This window comes from Balaenoptera acutorostrata, chromosome 6 (assembly GCF_949987535.1).
Source record: "Balaenoptera acutorostrata chromosome 6, mBalAcu1.1, whole genome shotgun sequence".
In the NCBI taxonomy this organism is placed as follows: domain Eukaryota; kingdom Metazoa; phylum Chordata; class Mammalia; order Artiodactyla; family Balaenopteridae; genus Balaenoptera; species Balaenoptera acutorostrata.
This window is the reverse complement of record NC_080069.1, coordinates 6,212,550-6,228,841: the sequence shown is the minus strand read 5'-3', so window position 1 is coordinate 6,228,841 and position 16,292 is coordinate 6,212,550. Positions and strand designations below refer to the sequence as shown.

Here is a 16,292-nt window from a genome sequence, read left to right as displayed (position 1 = left end):
AATGTAAGAAAGTGGAAACAGACCTGAAAATGTTTCACAATGTAAATCAGAGACAAGAAAAATACTCACATAAGGAAGTAAGAGAATATGCTAGTGAAATATACATGATTGGCAATAGCATCCCAGCCTACTGGGGGGAAGATGTGGGTACTGAACAGTATCTGCAAATAATACTGTTAGGGAGCTAGGCTTACATAGTTACACACTCATGCAAGAATATATTCTAATCTCCTACATTGGACATAAATTCTAGATTCTGGTTGCTTACATGAAAACCAGGACTGCTCTTATCCCCTCATTTAAGTAAACATTTTAGCACTGTCAGTTTTTCACGGAATGTTTTACTTTACCAAACAATCACAGTCACCAAATGGAAAACCAGGCGAAACCCCGTGCCCGGTCAGCCCAGCTGCTTCCAGCGCCGACGGAATTAATCGCAAAGCCCGGCTGTTTACCTGATTCCCGCCCATCCTGTGGCAGGGGCCCAGCTCAACAAAGCCTCCGTTTGTCTTCCCCATGCTGTCAATGCAGTACACAGTTTCAAAGCCTCTGATCTAAAAAAAATGAACAGAGAACCACAGGGAAGGCGACAGTTTAGACTCTAAGAAGCTCTCACGTGGCATCAGAGAGCTTCGAGTTAACCGGGTCCCTACTGTCCTGTCAGGCCTTGAGGAGCTCGGAGCTACAGTTACCTCTGAAATCACTTAAGTCTTGAAGTCAACACTGGAATGAGCTCATTCCAACGGAGGGTCTTGGCCTCTAGATTTTGATAAAATACCACAGAAGAAAAAAATAAAAAGATACCATTAGTACCATTTCAGATTCATGATCATTCACGTGAATGAGAAGGAAATAGAGCAAAGGGAGCTGACCATGGTGGTCACAGACACTGGACCCCGGGTCTAGGCCAGAGTGAACGTGGGAGGTAAGGCTCCCACACCTGGCAGCAGCCCCCAGGGGCCTGGGCAGTGAGGCTGCTCTCTGACTATGGATGTCGCAGGTGGGTGGCAAACACGCGTTTCCATGTTTGAAATGCACATTTTGTAAAAAACAAAAAACTAAAAACCCACAACTTTTTCCTTATTGGAACTATTACAGGTTTATATCTCAATTATAAATTACTACTGTATTTGGATAAAATGCTTTATTCATTCCTTCAGTCGGCAAACACTGACTAGAGCACCCAGGACGGTAAGAGCTTCAGAGGAGAAGCAAGTCAGGGTCGGAGGCCCTGCTGTCTGTAGAGAGGATGCGGGCGGTGCTGGAGGCGGCCCCCCGGAGAGGACAGGGCAGGGGTTCACCCTGGAAGCTGCAGGGAGGGTGCAGAAGTGGCTTGTGAGGTGCAGGGGCCAGAGCGGGGAAGGTTAAACCGAACACGTGTTCAGGGTGAGACCGTAAAGGGAGGACGGAACGTTCCATCTGTTCACCGGCTCACGCTTTCATGTATTCGTCAGCTATCACGTGAGTGCTGCGTCAGGCATGCGGAAGGCTCTGATGCACCAGGGCACGAAATGGATCGGATCCTCGCCCCAGGGAGCTGACGCTCTAGGAGGGCAAGCCCGAATATACGCAAAACCGTAACAGACACGTTAGAAAGTGACAAGTGAGAGCCGAGGAGAAGAGGCAGATGAGCAAGTTGGCGGGTGGGAGTGCCTGGGGGGCACGAGGTGCACAGAAGGCCTGGCCGTGCCTGCAGACGCTCCCGCTGCTTCCCCAGGCAAAGCACCCCGGGGTCGGGAAGGGCAACGCCGGCGCAGGCCCTCGGGAGGAGGACGAGGCGGGAGGCCGGCCGGGCTGCAGTGCGGCGGGGAGCAGCAGCGGGGCCCCCAGGAAGGGCTCTGCCCCCCACCTCGGCGTGCCCGGGGCCTCCGCGCGGGGCTCGGCGCGAGGAGCGACGCGGTCCGGCGGCCGCGTTGACAGCTAACCGGGGGCAGGCAGGGCTCGTCTCAGTGGGGGACGTGGTGGGTTAGAGCAGGGCGAGGGAGGTCGGTTTCTGGAACTGGGTTGTGCAGTGTGAGAGGAGAGGCGTCAACGAAGGCGCCAGAGTCTGGGGCCTGAGCCATCAGCACGGGGGGGTGGTTGGCGGGGGGCGTCCAGCCTTACACACCCTAGTCTGGGCTCTGGGACAGAGATTTGGGTTGAAGGGGGGCATTTGAGAGCCCTCAGCTTGTGCAGGGGGCACTCTGAAGCCTCTACTGGGCAAAAGCTCTCCAGGAGAATCCATCCCTTCCACGCACAAGGCAGTGTGCTGATTAGGTGCTCTCCAGAGCGAAAGAGAACCAAAAGGTGGTCCGGACTCCCAGGGGCTTCGGTCTAGTTGGGAGTTACGACAGAGGGGCACAGAGAGCGAGAGAGAGAGCGCGAGCGTGGGTATCCTTCTACCCAAACGCTAAGTGCTGGGGCTCCTTAGGGACAGATCCTGCCTCTTTCCTCTGTATTTTTCTCATTCTGTCCCATGAAACAATCTACCTGCTGCTGGATCCAAATAAACGTCTTTAGATGCACATGTGGCCTCCTTTCTGGGCCCGAGATCTGGACGGCCCAGCGGGGTGTCTGCTGGGCTCTTCGTGCCCCCCTGGTCCCTCTGGGCCCCTCCCCAGCCGCCCCCTCTGCCGACCTCCCCACCCTGGCGGCCACCCAACCCGATACTCAAATAAAACCAAACCAGCTGTCCTGCTGGCCCACACCCTCCACTGCCCTGCCTGTCGGGGAGCTGCCTCCAGATGAACTAAGCACCCTGACGGGGCCTGCGTCCCGCCACCTCCACTGTCACCACCCCGTCCCAGCCACCATCACTTCTCCCTGGAACCGCCCCACTGCTTCCTAACCCGCATCCTTGCTTCCACTCTCAGGCCCCACTGTAGGGTGAGTGAAAACACAGCATAAATGGAATCCCATCACCTTTCTGTTTAAAGCCCTCCTGGGGCCTCCCACTCTCAGGAGGACGGCTGCCCTTTCCACCTGCCCCTGCGCCTCATTTCACCTCCTCTTTTCTGCTTATCAAACACGCAGAGCCTTTCCCGGCTCACAGCCGGCAGGCACACTGTCATCCTTACCCGGAGCACCCTTTCCCGGCTCTCTGATTCGCTGGTTCCTCACATTCAGATCTCAGACCCACCGTCACCTCCTCCGAGAAGCCTCCCTTACCGGGTCCCTGAGTCCCCTCAAACAGCAGCTGTCTATTTCCTTCATAGCCTTTTCCGCCATCTGTCACTACACTCTTTGTTTTCTGTTTCTCTCTCTGCCCCACTAGCATGCACGGTCCCAGAGGAGAAGGTCCTTGCTTGTCACATTTTCTGTCTAGAAGAGTGACCGGCACCTCGTAGGCCCTCAACCACTATTTGCTGAAAACATAACTAAGCAAGGTCTCGTGGGCTTGAAAGTTCATGGCGAGTTTAATGCACCTACAGGGCAGCAGATAAGCCACAAGGGTGGGTGCATTCAGAAAGGAGGCTACAGGGCTTCCCTGGTGGCGCAGTGGTTGAGAATCTGCCTGCCAGTGCAGGGGACACGGGTTCGAGCCCTGGTCTGGGAAGATCCCACATGCCACGGAGCAACTAGGCCCGTGAGCCACAACTACTGAGCCTGCGCGTCTGGAGCCTGTGCCCCGCAACGGGAGGGGCCGCGATAGTGAGAGGCCCGCGCACCGCGATGAAGAGCGGTCCCTGCACCGCGATGAAGAGTGGCCCCCACTTGCCGCAACTAGAGAAAGCCCTCGCACAGAAACGAAGACCCAACACAGCCAAAAATAAATAAATAAAATTTTTTTTAAAAAAGAAAGGAGGCTACAGAGGCAAGTTTGAAGAAACAAAGACAAAGCAACACAGATCAAGGCCTTTGGTTTTCACTGTTTTCAGTTACCCTCACTGTCTGGGTGCCTATTGCACATGGGGCCTCTGCGTAGGTCACTGGGACACGGCGGTGAGCAGGGCCCCGGGGCCCTTACAGATGGTGATTCCGAGTTAGGAGAGGATGGCAGGCCTGAGTCTCGGGATGGAGTGGGGAAGCATAGAAAGGCTTTTCACTGTGGGCCATCTCCACGTGGACAGCAGTAGGGTAGGTAGGAGTTCGCCGAGGAAGGGAGTTGGGCGAGGGGTGGGGAAAGGCAGGAGCTGAAGGGAGCGGAGAGCGTCCTGAGCGGAGCAGACAGGAGGGACTTAGGGTGGGCGGTCGGTGCAGGGGAACTGTCTGGTGGAAAGGCTGGGAGGTTAACAGCTTTTCACCAAACTTTCCCCCAAGAATTCTCATCTCTCCTCCAACATTCCCGTCTCGCTCTGTTTTCTCCCAAGCTTAGTCTCCATACACACACACTTTGAGATCTGACCCCCGGCTGATACTCACTTCTCCCCACTCGACATTTTTGGGCGGCAGAGGGTAGTGTGAGGTGATATCATAAGCTATTTCTTCCATGAACCATTTGAAACTTTTGCAGTTGTGATCTTCTCGAAATTTCTTCAGCTCTGATATATCCCCATACGGTAATGCCTTTGATTCAGGGCGACTGGCATAGAAGTAGTCTTTATACTCATCCCACCAGACCTCTACAACTCTGACGTAATTCTGGGAAAAAGAAAATTAACGTCATTATAAAAACCAAGAATATTTGTACTGTCACAAACAGCCTCTCTTCGACATATGAAATATGACCAACATACGACAAATCTGTTTCAATAGGACCCGATACTTAATGACACAAATGCAAGCGAGCTCGTGACTCTGACAAGTCCCTGTCACGCGTGTTCAACCAGAGTGACGGACACAGAATCTGGTGTCACTGCGCTGAAGGTCCCACACTCTAAGATAATCCATTCTTTCCTGCTGATGGAGCTGAGCGCAGAGGCTGGTGAGACAGGCTGGCTGGCTGGCACTGGGCACCCCCTGACCCCTCAACCATCTCCTCTCTGAGGACCGTGCTGCTGGCACGTGCGGGGGGAGGGGTCTCACATCAGAAACCACTGGGGAAAACAACAAGCACATTTCTGCAAGTGGCTCTGCCCATCTTGTAAGAGCTACACCTGAACCACTGCACTGCAGCCCAGAATTAAGTGGACAGTTTCCCCAGGGGGTGCATTTTGAAAAGCAACTAAAGAACAATCATGTAAGTTGACGTGTGAGAACTGACAAAGATCTAACTTCTACTGTTTCACTGAATGAGCGCTCGTAGGCGTGAATCGATGCGATGGACGCAGCACAGATCCAGCGAGGCCCTTGCGCTTAGACATCACGGGGCAGCGAACTTTATAAAGGGCCCGGGAGTCAGTCTTTTCAGCCGGGTGGCCATCCAGTTCCTGTTGCAACTACTCACCTCTGCTGCTACAGTGAGAAAGCAGCACAGGGAACACGCGAACAAACGGCAGAGCTGGGTTCCGACACAACTTTATTTACTGAAAAAGGCTGGGTTTGGCCCGCTGGCCGCAAAGCAGGAACGTCTAGTGTTCAGGTTAAATTTTCTCTTGGCTACAAGATAACTATCAAAAGGGTGCACGCCTGGCCGTGGGCATGTTTCTGCAAAAGCCCGTGGGCTCAAAAAGTTTTAAGCGGCAGCCTCCTAAAAGCACACAACATTATTGCTAAATATTTTGAATTCTTGCAAATCCACCCAAAGTTAGACACAGTCCGCATCTTCCAGGTACTCGTGAACATGACGAATTAAGTGCACACGCCTAAGGTTACCGCAACAAAAAGGAGGAGCATTTAATTATTTGGGATGGAGAGGGCGGGGACGGCTCAGTCCCGAAGGAGCCGTCAGTCAGGCGGGACTGGGACCCGGGGCAAAGAGCAGTGCAAATATATGACAAAGCACGGTGCGTGTGGAGTCCTGAAAGAGGTCCATCACCACAGCGGGAATGCAGGATTCGCTGAGACAAAACCTGCCTCGGTTTCCTCATTTTAAGATGAGGCTAATCAAGAAGTTAATCGGTGCGAAGTATTTAGATTTGTACACACTAAGCACTCACGAAGTGTGAGCTATTAGTGATACGACTGATCGTTTCCAAGGGCTTTGCACGTCACCCATTAGCTGACGGCCGTCCGAAGGGTCCTCGCAGGCAGCAGACGTCAGATTCAGATTTGAGGGGAATAACCGGGCAGGGAGTGGAGGTGGCCTGAGGGATGCGACGGAGGGTAGAGAGCCGCCTCTGAGGGAAAGTTAAAAGCTCAGCTCTGAAGAGGCCAGGTCTGAAACATCTGAGGGCCATCTAAGAGGAGGGTTCTAGGGACTTCCCTGGAGGTCCAGTGGTTAGGACTCCGCACTTCCGCTGCCAGGGGCTCGGGTTCGATCCCTGGTCGGGGAACTAAGATCCTGCATGCCATGCGGTGCCACCAAAAAAAAAAAGAAAAAAAAAAAGAAAGAGAGAGAGGTGTTCTGGAAGACGGCTGAGCGTAAAGGTCTGCAGCTCAGAGAAGACCACCGGCTGGAGGAAGAGCCCTGGAGGGTGGAGGGGACGGGCAGAAGCGGAGGACAGAAGGCGCTGGTGATTCTGGTGAAGGCTGTGCTGGCTGGTTCATCTGACAGCGATGAGTGTCTCCCTCTCGCCTCTTTTCCGTTTGCTTGTAGCACCGGCCTTCCTGAACCGACCTGACTTTCCATCAGTTCTTCGTGGTTGTGGGGCGGATTCCAAGGGCGGCTGTCTTCCTGCAACGCCGTCGGGCCCAGCGTTCACTGGCGGCTATCTCCGTCTTACTGCGGAGATTTAAATCTCGTCCCCTGTCCTAGCGGGGCTCCGTTTGGCCACTTCTAAAGAAAATTTGGTCGGTTAGAGGGCTGTGTTGGTTCTTAAAGCCTAGTCTCTGCTTCTGTTATCTACTCGCTTTGGGGAAGAGTCCTGAGTCGCATCCGTAGCCAAAAATAGACTTCCTTCTGCTTTTGACTTGGTTAAGGGCTCCAGAAAATGAAAGGCACCACAGTCATATGCTCTCAGAGTCTATGAAAGCCGCCCAAACAAAGGGCTTCTAAGTTGTTCCATCAAAGAGAGAGGCCATCGTCCTGCCAGCACTGGGGCTGTGGCCTCTGTGTGAAGCTCTCCTGGTTTGTCCCTGGTTTGAGGGACAAAAGTTATTCATTCACCTGTTGCAAGCACTGTTGAAAAATGTGATTTTGTTTACTACACAAACTTCTATTATAATTACTTTACTTTTTAAAAACCAAACAAAAATAGTGTTTCACTCACGTCTGAATAATAGACGTTGGTATTTCCCTTTCAATGACTCTCCTACATGGTGTCAGGTTTTAAAAATTTGAGTTATCATTATTTAAAAAAAATTTTTACTGAAGTATAGTTGATTTACAATGTTGTGCTACTTTCAGGTGTACAGCAAAGTGAACCAGTTATACATATATTTCCACTCTTTCTTTTAGATTCTTTTCCCATATAGGCCATTACGGAATATTGAGTGGAGTTCTAAAATCTGAGATATCTTGACGGAGAACATTCAAAACCATTCAATAATGGAATTCTAATCAGAGTGGGATACAAGGAATAATCCTAGAAAACAGTAAGAAGTTTCATGAATAAGTCTAGTCTAAGTGAAAAGTGAGAACCTGCGTGACTGCTTCAAAGATGTTGCCTGGGGCTTCCCCGGTGGCGCAGTGGTTGAGCATCTGCCTGCCAATGCAGGGGACACGGGTTCGAGCCCTGGTCTGGGAAGATCCCACATGCCGCGGAGCAACTAGGCCCGTGAGCCACAATTACTGAGCCTGCGCGTCTGGAGCCTGTGCCCCGCGACGGGAGGGGCCGCGATAGTGAGTGGCCCGCGCACCGCGATGAAGAGTGGCGCCCCCTCGCTGCAACTAGAGAAAGCCCTCGCACAGAAACGAAGACCCAACACAGCCATAAATAAATAAATTAATTAATTAATTAAAAGATGTCGCCTGGCCAGCGAGCTGGCGTTAAGTGGCCACGCGGCACATACGTGTCAGCTCCCTGGCCCCCCCGCCGTTAACCGGAAGACTCACCTTTAGGGTAGGAGAAGACCCGACATAGACGGGCGGAGGGTTCCCCTGCCAGCCCTCCAGACGGTAGATGTGCCCGACACGGGAACAAGGGACAAACAGTAACTTGCCACCGCACTGCCAGATCTGTCAGGAAAGACACACGTGGCAGCTGTCTCAAACGCCCAATCTGTCCTGTAAACGTAAACCTGAAGTCTAAATTAGACACAGGGTCTACGGGGAATTCACCAGCTAAACGGATCGATAACTTTTTTGTTTCTCAAGCTCACGTGCTAACAAAGAGGCCGCTGGGGAACGCAGGCGCACAGGGCACCCAGGGGCCCGTCCTGAGCCACGCAGACTCCTGCGTCCCAACGCTCTTCATCTCTCCCAGCGCTAACACGCTTCCTCCCACCTGGGGGGTTGTTACCATACCCGCCTAACCGGCGGCTCCTTCGCCTCCGCTTGCCTCTACTCAGGCTCCCTTATCTATAGCAGGAGATTAGGCTGGCTGAAGGGCAGCTCTGGGTCATGCTCTCCCCTGCTTAGTCTCTCCGATGGGTCTGCACTGCCTGTCAGATTAAGCAACAGTCTCTCAGCCCAGCACTGAAGGCTCTCCTCACTGTGGACCTGGCACCCCTGCCCACGCCATCTTCCTGGACGCCCGTCGGATTCACGCTGTCGGCTTCTGCCAGACGGTGGGCCCCGTGCCCGCCCTGCCCCTTTCCCCGTTCTGCTCCCCCTTAGCTCAGCCCGTCTTCCTCCTTCTGCCTCGAAAACGTCCTCCAGCATGCTGCTGCCTCTGAATCACACCACCTGAATGTCGGTCTACCTTCTGATCGTACTACGAATGTAAGCGTAATTCTCATCTCTCATCGGCTGTAAGTTCCTTGACAGCGAGGACCGAGCTCCTCCTCTTCTGTCCCTCCCAGTGCTGAGCACCGGACATTTAAGACAGGAGGTAACGCCTATGTGTTCAACTCTAACTGGAAAATACTTCTTTCTTTTGGGGAAGTGGCGGGGGGCAGGGGTGGGTGCTGCAGGAAGGCAGCTCCAGGGTCAGTGTGAGGACACACGATCACTGTTGGACACAGGATCACTACCTCTGACCTGAAGCATCCTGTCCTGCGGTGATGAAGGCGAGCTTCAGCAGTGGATGGTCAAATGGAACCCCACACCTGCTGACTCCCGCAAGGGCTCCTATCACAAAAGGCTCCGAGGTACAGAAGGCTTTTGGGGGTAGGGTGGGAGGGGAAGGAGAGGAGGTAGTTTTACTTCTGAAGCTCGCTGGCTTCCATTTTTAGCTGAGCCATCTACGTCTGTAGTAAGTTTGGAGCTTGCATTTTTGCCTTAGTTTTCCCAAAAGGCAAATATTTTTGTTAGTCTTTCCTTATAATTTAGAGAAATGCATTAAACAGGTTTTTCGTTTTTTTTTTTTTTTTCCAAAGAAACCAGCCTTATCTGAAAGTCACAAGAATCCATAACTGCTTAGAAAACTGCATTTGTTTCAATGAAATGTTACCTTGTATGAGATCTCAAAGTTTTCACCACCCCAAATCTGGAGGCCTGGATCGTAGAGACCCAGCTCAAAGAAGAAGTCTCGTTCAATGGCGAATAATCCTCCAGCCATGGCTGGGGACCTAAGAAAAAGAAACGCTGAAATAACTTTTAAAGACAAACCCCCAATACCCCTTCAACAACAGGTAACAAGCCTTTATGGAATACAGTATAAGTAGTGCATAGAAGAGACAAAACTGATGGCCAAACATTAAGAAATTATAAAGCCTTCATGAAACAATGTGTTCATAATTCCTTATGAATTTACTATAATTTCTAACTGAAATCCTGTTACAGTTCGTTACAAATTAGAGCATTACATCATTTCGCCATTAGAGGGCGCCTTGGTTCCTTTGTTTATTTAAAAATTAAGCCTTGAGACTTAGTTAAAATAGAATTTTCTCTTTCACTCCTAAAAATACTGAGCCATACAGCCGTGGTCTGCTAAATGTTCCTGAAATGATTTATGAGTCATTCTGGGATGAGTGAAACCATACACCATGGAAGTAGTCTCTCATTTTTTAATTTTATAGCTCAGTGGTTTGCCAAATAAGGGCGTAAATCATGGTAGAACAGCCACGGTTCATTCAGAGTTTGCAAATATAGCACAGAAATGACACAGGAGCATTAGACACAGCTATTTACTGTGTCAGGAGGCAGGGCTGCCAAAGGGTGATCTGTGGTCCTTCTTGAGTAGGACCTTGAATTGGGTACTTTTTAGGGACAAGAGAAAAAAAGACTTGATAGCTTTTTAGGGCAAGCCACTCCCACCGTTAGGAATAATTTTCACCCTGTTCCCCCTCCCCTGGGAACAGTGAATTATCACTGCATTTGCTTCTTAGGTAGATCCCTCCATTAGAGCCTCTTCATCAGCACACCTGATATTCAGTCTATCACCAACTCCTACTGATTCTACCATCAACACACATCTTGAACCCACTTCTTCCCAGCGTCACTGCTGCCATCCTAGACCAGGCACAGGAACCCCGACTGTGTCCTCCGCTCTCTCCTGCCCCATCCAAGCCCCAGCAGGCAGCAGGCAATGCCTCCCTGCTCTGCCCAACCCCCTCCTGTCCCAGGGCCCTGGCTATGCCGCAGTCTCCTGAATGGCCCTCCCTCCTCCTCCACAGGGCCGACTTCTCATCCCTCAGGGCTCGGCCTCAGCGTCACTTTCAAGACACTTTCCGTGAGCTTTTCTTCTCACCACTCGTCACACTTGCTGCTCCAGTTATTCCTGCAGTTAACTGTTTAATTTCTGCCTCACCCACTACACGTTAAGTGCCACGAGGGAACAGGTCTCTTTAAAATTTATCCCCAGAAAATAGCGCCTGGCACATAGTAAGCACTCATTAAATATTAAATAATGAAGCAAGGGACTTCCCTGGTGGAGCAGTGGTTGAGAATCCACCTGCCAATGCAGGGGACATGGGTTCGACCCCTGGTCCGGGAAGATCCCATATGCCGAGGAGCAACTAAGCCCGTGCGCCACAACTACTGAGCCTGCACTCTAGAGCCCGCGAGCCACAGCTACTGAGCCCACGTGCCACAACTACTGAAGCCCGTGTGCCTAGAGCCCATGCTCCGCAACAACAGAAGCCACCGCAATGAGAAGCCCGCGCACCGCAACGAGGAGTAGCCCCCACTCGCCGCAACTAGAGAAAGCCCGCGCACAGCAACGAAGATCCAGCAGAGCCAAAAATAAATAAATAAATATATTAATTAAAAAGATAATGAAGCAAGAAATATTTTCAATATTAAAGGGAAGTCAGATCAGGGGAAAGTCATTCTCTCATAAGGCTTTTCTTCTTAAAGGAGAAACAGCCCTATTGCGTTTTCAGTTATACTTTCATGCCACATTTATTTAACTGTCATTTAACATTACTCTATTATAACTATGCCTTTTTGATCTTTAAATATATTCCCACTTATCTCAGTACATATTTGAAAATGTATCTTAACATGGAAACCAGTGAGTAACTTAAAGAGAAACCTTCCTTAAAATTTTCTACCACATTTAAAAAATTTTCTTTACTAGCCCATGGGATTGGTAGAAATAGAACTGTAAAATAGAACTGTAGTTATTACCCCTTATGTTTTTTCTCCCAGAATTATTTGTGAGTCAGGGTAAGCGGGTAAGCAGTAGATTCCTGGACAATTTTTGAAAAAGAACTTCAAAGAGAAATTTGGAAAATGTCAAATAAAGCTGAAAGTTGTATAATTTCCTTATGTTTGCCATTTCAGGATCCTGGTATCACGACACGCCCAAATCCCACCAGCTTTTTGCATGACGTTGGAGACACCTTCCCCAAATTGAGTTTCAACATCATCAGTAGCGTAACAGTAAGAGAGAGACCAAAAGCAGAACCATAAGATCAGAAAAATAAAATCAGACACATTTAGAAGCCTACATTAGCATTTATGCAAACATTTCATTTGGGGCCACTCTTCTGAAAGATGGTAAAATGTTCCAGTGAAAAGACCAAAGAGAGAGTGGCACAAGTTATTCTATTTGAAGAGCCACAAGAAGGGAGAAAAAGGAAGATTTTGGAATGAAGTTTCCTTTTCATCAAGTGCTCTTCTGAAAATGAAGTAATAAAGGATTCTATGTAACATTTCCCAAAGTCATGTATTTTCATTCATCAGATTTAACTGGGATGAAATTAGTATTTAAGAGTTAGCATATAAAACAAAAGGAAGGAAAAAAAAACTCTTGTTACTGTCTTTCATTGTCAACACTACCCGCAAGGCATCAAAGTGGATATAAAACTTGGATCGTAAGCAATGTGAGCATTTTAAACTTACAGAATGACGTAATCATCAAAAGAACAAAATTTCATGTCTAGTCTACTAGGACATGATGGCAAAGATTTTCTTTTTTTCACCTGTATTTGGAACTAATGCCATAAAGCATGCTCACCCCCAAACGGAGCTTGCTTTTAAGGAAAAAGCAACCACAAAGAAGCAAGTGTGAGTTTAAACCTCTGAAACAGCACAAAGAAAGAAACCCTTTCAGAATCTGAGACAGCATCTACAGTTTTAAAAACAAGTTTCTTTTTTAGCTTGGCAAGAGGTTAATAGGTTAGCAGCAACTGGAGAAAAGAGAAACAGGTAAGTGATTTAGTGATTACCGATATGGTTCAGTTTTTGTCTTTCTCATTCTCTTCTCTCGAGGGGTCAGAGGCACCCGTTTCCAGAGCATACTCCAATCCCATGCTCCTCGGGCATACCCATCTTCGTCACCACCCCCTTGGGGTACAATTTCATAAGTGTTGCCATTTATGACATCTATGATCGGCACAGTGCAAGTGGTTCTGTATTGTGTTGATGATGGCAGCGAAGATGAAATGCAAGGGCGTGTAGGGACCCACATGTTTACACGAGTACATGGGGAAGGAAAAAAAGAAAAGTACTTAGGTAAACGTTCCACGTAAGAAAAGGAAGGAGTAATCTTTACCGATAAGGTTCAGTTTTATGTTTTCTTTTGGCCTTTTCCTTGTGGCTTAGAGGAATACGTTTCCATAGCAAACTCCAGTCCCAGGCCCCTCTGGCAAAACCATCTTCATCCCCACCTTGCTGTGGCTCAATGGAATAATCATTCCCATCTATGTAATCTATCAGAGGCACAGTGCATGTGGTTCTGAAACATTTACAGAAAATGAAAAAGCATTTAAGAACCCAAAACTGACTAGTTGAGCATGCCTAACTAGATTCTCTCTTGTTACTGTGGGTTTGCCTTTTTTTCTCCCCCACTAGGGGATTTTCATATCTAATGGGAAGTGAATGAATGCTTTGAAAAGTCAAGGAGGCTGTTTTCTTAAGGGAAGGCGAGAGGAGATGTCCCTGGGCTCACAGACACATGTCAGGGACAAAGAGCCATGAACTTGAACTTAATAGGATTTCCTCATTTTCACTGTGGTCCTACAGGCAACACTCTCTTGGTAACTTCCCATTATTTACCAGATTTCCCTGCCTGTTATTTTCCCTCCTTATCCCTCCATTAAAAATGAGTGTGTGTGTAGAAAGATAATACCTGCTACATGTTCAGCAGTGCTCCCAACTCTTTGCTGCTTTCTACTTCTTTGGAAGCAGTGACTATGAAAATCTGTTTCTGTACATTTACTTGATCTTCTTTTCCTACTTCTTTTATTGGGAAAAAACAGCTTTTCTTTTATTGCAAAAAAAAAAAAAAAGTACTGTATTGTATTCCTGCTTTTTAAAAAAATAAGGAAAAAAAATCCCTCAAAACCTGAAGAACATAAATAGTGGCCTGAGAATTTGGAGCAAAAAAATCTTATACCTTTTACGTGGGCTTCATGAAAATGCTAGAACTATATGACCAATCAGGTGTAGAGCCAGCTCTACAAAGATAATCGGTATCCTGCTTGTTCCAACGTTCATTTTATCAGAAAAGAATTTTAAAATGCATATCCTAAAATGGATATTCTAGTTTTTTACAGCCATGTTAAGGTGCTTTTTAGATGTTTAGAAACCAAGGAGAAGGGGAAAATCAATGGGGCTTAGAATTTCGATACAGGGGAAAGGTACTTTATTCCGTCCAGACAGTGGACTCCCATGGGCGAGTGGAGGGTCCCTGTGGTATGGCCTCCCTCACCACCCCGAGGACTGCCAGCTTTCACCAGGACAGGTGAAGGCTGGTTATCTCTCCTTATGATTCTCGGATTTCTAAGTATGCGGTGGAAGGTGTCCCGGAGACATCTCAGTTGGGTAGTTTATAAGCTGTCTGATTTGGGGCAAACTAATTAATTTCTCTCAGCCTCAGCATCCTCTGTAGTACAAAGGAGGCAATAATATCTATCTTGCAGGGTTGCTGCGAGGATTAAATCAGACAGCACGTGGAAATCGTGTCTGACAGATGCTCTGATGATAAAATCCTCCAAAAGTTCTTCCTCTGACTCAGGCCATTGCCACAGGGACATGTCTTATTTCTTCTTGATTCTGAAATAGTCAGGATTCTGGACGAAAAGCAAGGAAGGCTTTGGGAACTAGAAAACTGGTGCTGCCCGTCTACTGTTTCAGACCTTCTGTAAATTGGTGATCACCACATTTCCATAGGATAGTCGTCTACTTCTAAACTTTAAAGGTCCTATGGGAACCCAAGGTCCTGCCACAGGTAAGAGCTGGCCCTTACTGTGTAAAATAATCACTTCAAAGGGCATAAAACAACCCACAGGCAGAATTCCAAAGCATGCTCCTTCAAGTCTTTAGAATGTTACCACAGTGTGCGGGAACAATTAATATTACTCTTAGAGCAAAGCTTTTGTAGCCAGAGGAAGAAGATTCTGAGTGAGCTGCCCTACGCTTATCCCAAATGTCTAACTGCCCGCATGTGAATCACCCCAAGTAGCCACCTAGATCCACCCAGGGAAACAACTAGCTAAAAAATAATACTCAACATACAACTTGATGCACTGAATGGAACTGGAATCAGAAGAACGGGAACATTATTTGTCCTTCTAGGGTGAGGTTTACTTTTCAACCAGGAAAGAAAAAAAGCAAGGTAATGTTACCTGTCCTTAGATATGGGAGCTACGAGTGGTGCGTACCAGTTAACTGCCACCTCACAGTGGGCATCGAGGTATATCAAAACCTGAAAAAAAAAAAAAAGAGGCAGGGTGAAAGAAAACTCATATACAGCACGACATATATCACGTACAATTTAAAATTAGATGCTAATATAAACTGGCGTTAGAGTCAATTTTGATATATAAGTTATCTGTTTAAGGTAGCATTTTCAATTTTAAAAAATTAAAAATTAAATGGGTACTTAAAAATGTAGATGATCTTTTAGTGACCAAATCCAAAATGCTGACATAATAGATATCAAATGTGTCCTACCTGTCCAAGTTTAGCCTTCTGGGCACCGATACTTCGTGCCTGAATTAAACCTTCTCTTCTCTCATTTCGAAATACCTTGACTAGGCCATTCCACAGCTTAATATAGTCATCCAGTTTTTCTTTTAAGTGTTCTATGAATAAAAAATTCAGTCAACATTATAAATTATATTTATGGCTAATAAACCACTTAAACTATTTTTTTTAATTAACTAATTAATTTATTTTTGGCTGTGTTGGGTCTTCACTGCTGTGTGCGGGCTTTCTCTAGTTGTGCTGAGTGGGGGCTACTCTTCATTGCGGTGCGCGGGCTTCTCATTGCGGTGGCTTCTCTTGTTGCGGAGCACGGGCTCTAGGCGCGAGGGCTTCAGTAGTTGTGGCGCACGGGCTCAGCAGTTGTGGTTCGTGGGCTCTGGAGCGCAGGCTCAGTAGTTGTGGCGCACGGGCTTAGTTGCCCTGCAGCATGTGGGATCTTCCCGGACCAGGGCTCGAACCCGTGTCCCCTGTATTGGCAGGTGGATTCTTAACCACTGCGCCACCAGGGAAGTCCCCATTTAAAGTATTATTTTTCTCAAGAAATGAGGATAGGCAACAGGTCCTTTGAGTACTCGGTAATTTTACACAGACCATATTGAATGTTAAATGTATAGGGAAGTAAGGTGAAGTGTATTAATTGAGTTAAATTTTGAGCTTAATATACCTACGGAGAACTAGCTAGCCTGAGAATTATCAAACCTCTCTCTAAACAAATAAATGATGACTATGCCAACTGACATGAAAACTTAAAAAAATCAAATGTTAATATCATATCTAGAAGCTTTCAGGCACAATAGTGTTTTTGCTTTTGGAAGAAGCAATGGTTCAGGATTTCTGAAGATGTACTGCCTATAAATAACATTACATGGCCTTCAGGATCCACAAAGGGTATAGGTTAATATTTGTTTCTGAGCCA

At 47.9% G+C, this 16,292-nt stretch overlaps 1 protein-coding gene across 5 annotated transcripts in view; it reads right to left on the bottom strand.

Moving 5' to 3' along the window:
- Window positions 1-16,292, bottom strand: part of GALNT7 (polypeptide N-acetylgalactosaminyltransferase 7) — a 123,466-nt gene that overhangs the window by 6,919 nt on the left and 100,255 nt on the right. For 2 of the 5 annotated variants that reach the window (XM_057547707.1, XM_057547709.1), the window contains 7 exons: window positions 15,344-15,474; window positions 15,016-15,095; window positions 12,942-13,124; window positions 9,453-9,570; window positions 7,955-8,077; window positions 4,342-4,560; window positions 456-554 (listed from right to left, as the gene is read on the bottom strand). In XM_057547707.1, the coding sequence (XP_057403690.1) occupies window positions 456-554; window positions 4,342-4,560; window positions 7,955-8,077; window positions 9,453-9,570; window positions 12,942-13,124; window positions 15,016-15,095; window positions 15,344-15,474 (953 nt within the window). Of the gene's footprint in view, window positions 1-455; window positions 555-4,341; window positions 4,561-7,954; window positions 8,078-9,452; window positions 9,571-12,615; window positions 12,799-12,941; window positions 13,125-15,015; window positions 15,096-15,343; window positions 15,475-16,292 lie in introns of all 5 variants that reach the window. The other 3 variants (XM_057547705.1, XM_057547708.1, XM_057547710.1) reach the window with 2 other exon arrangements.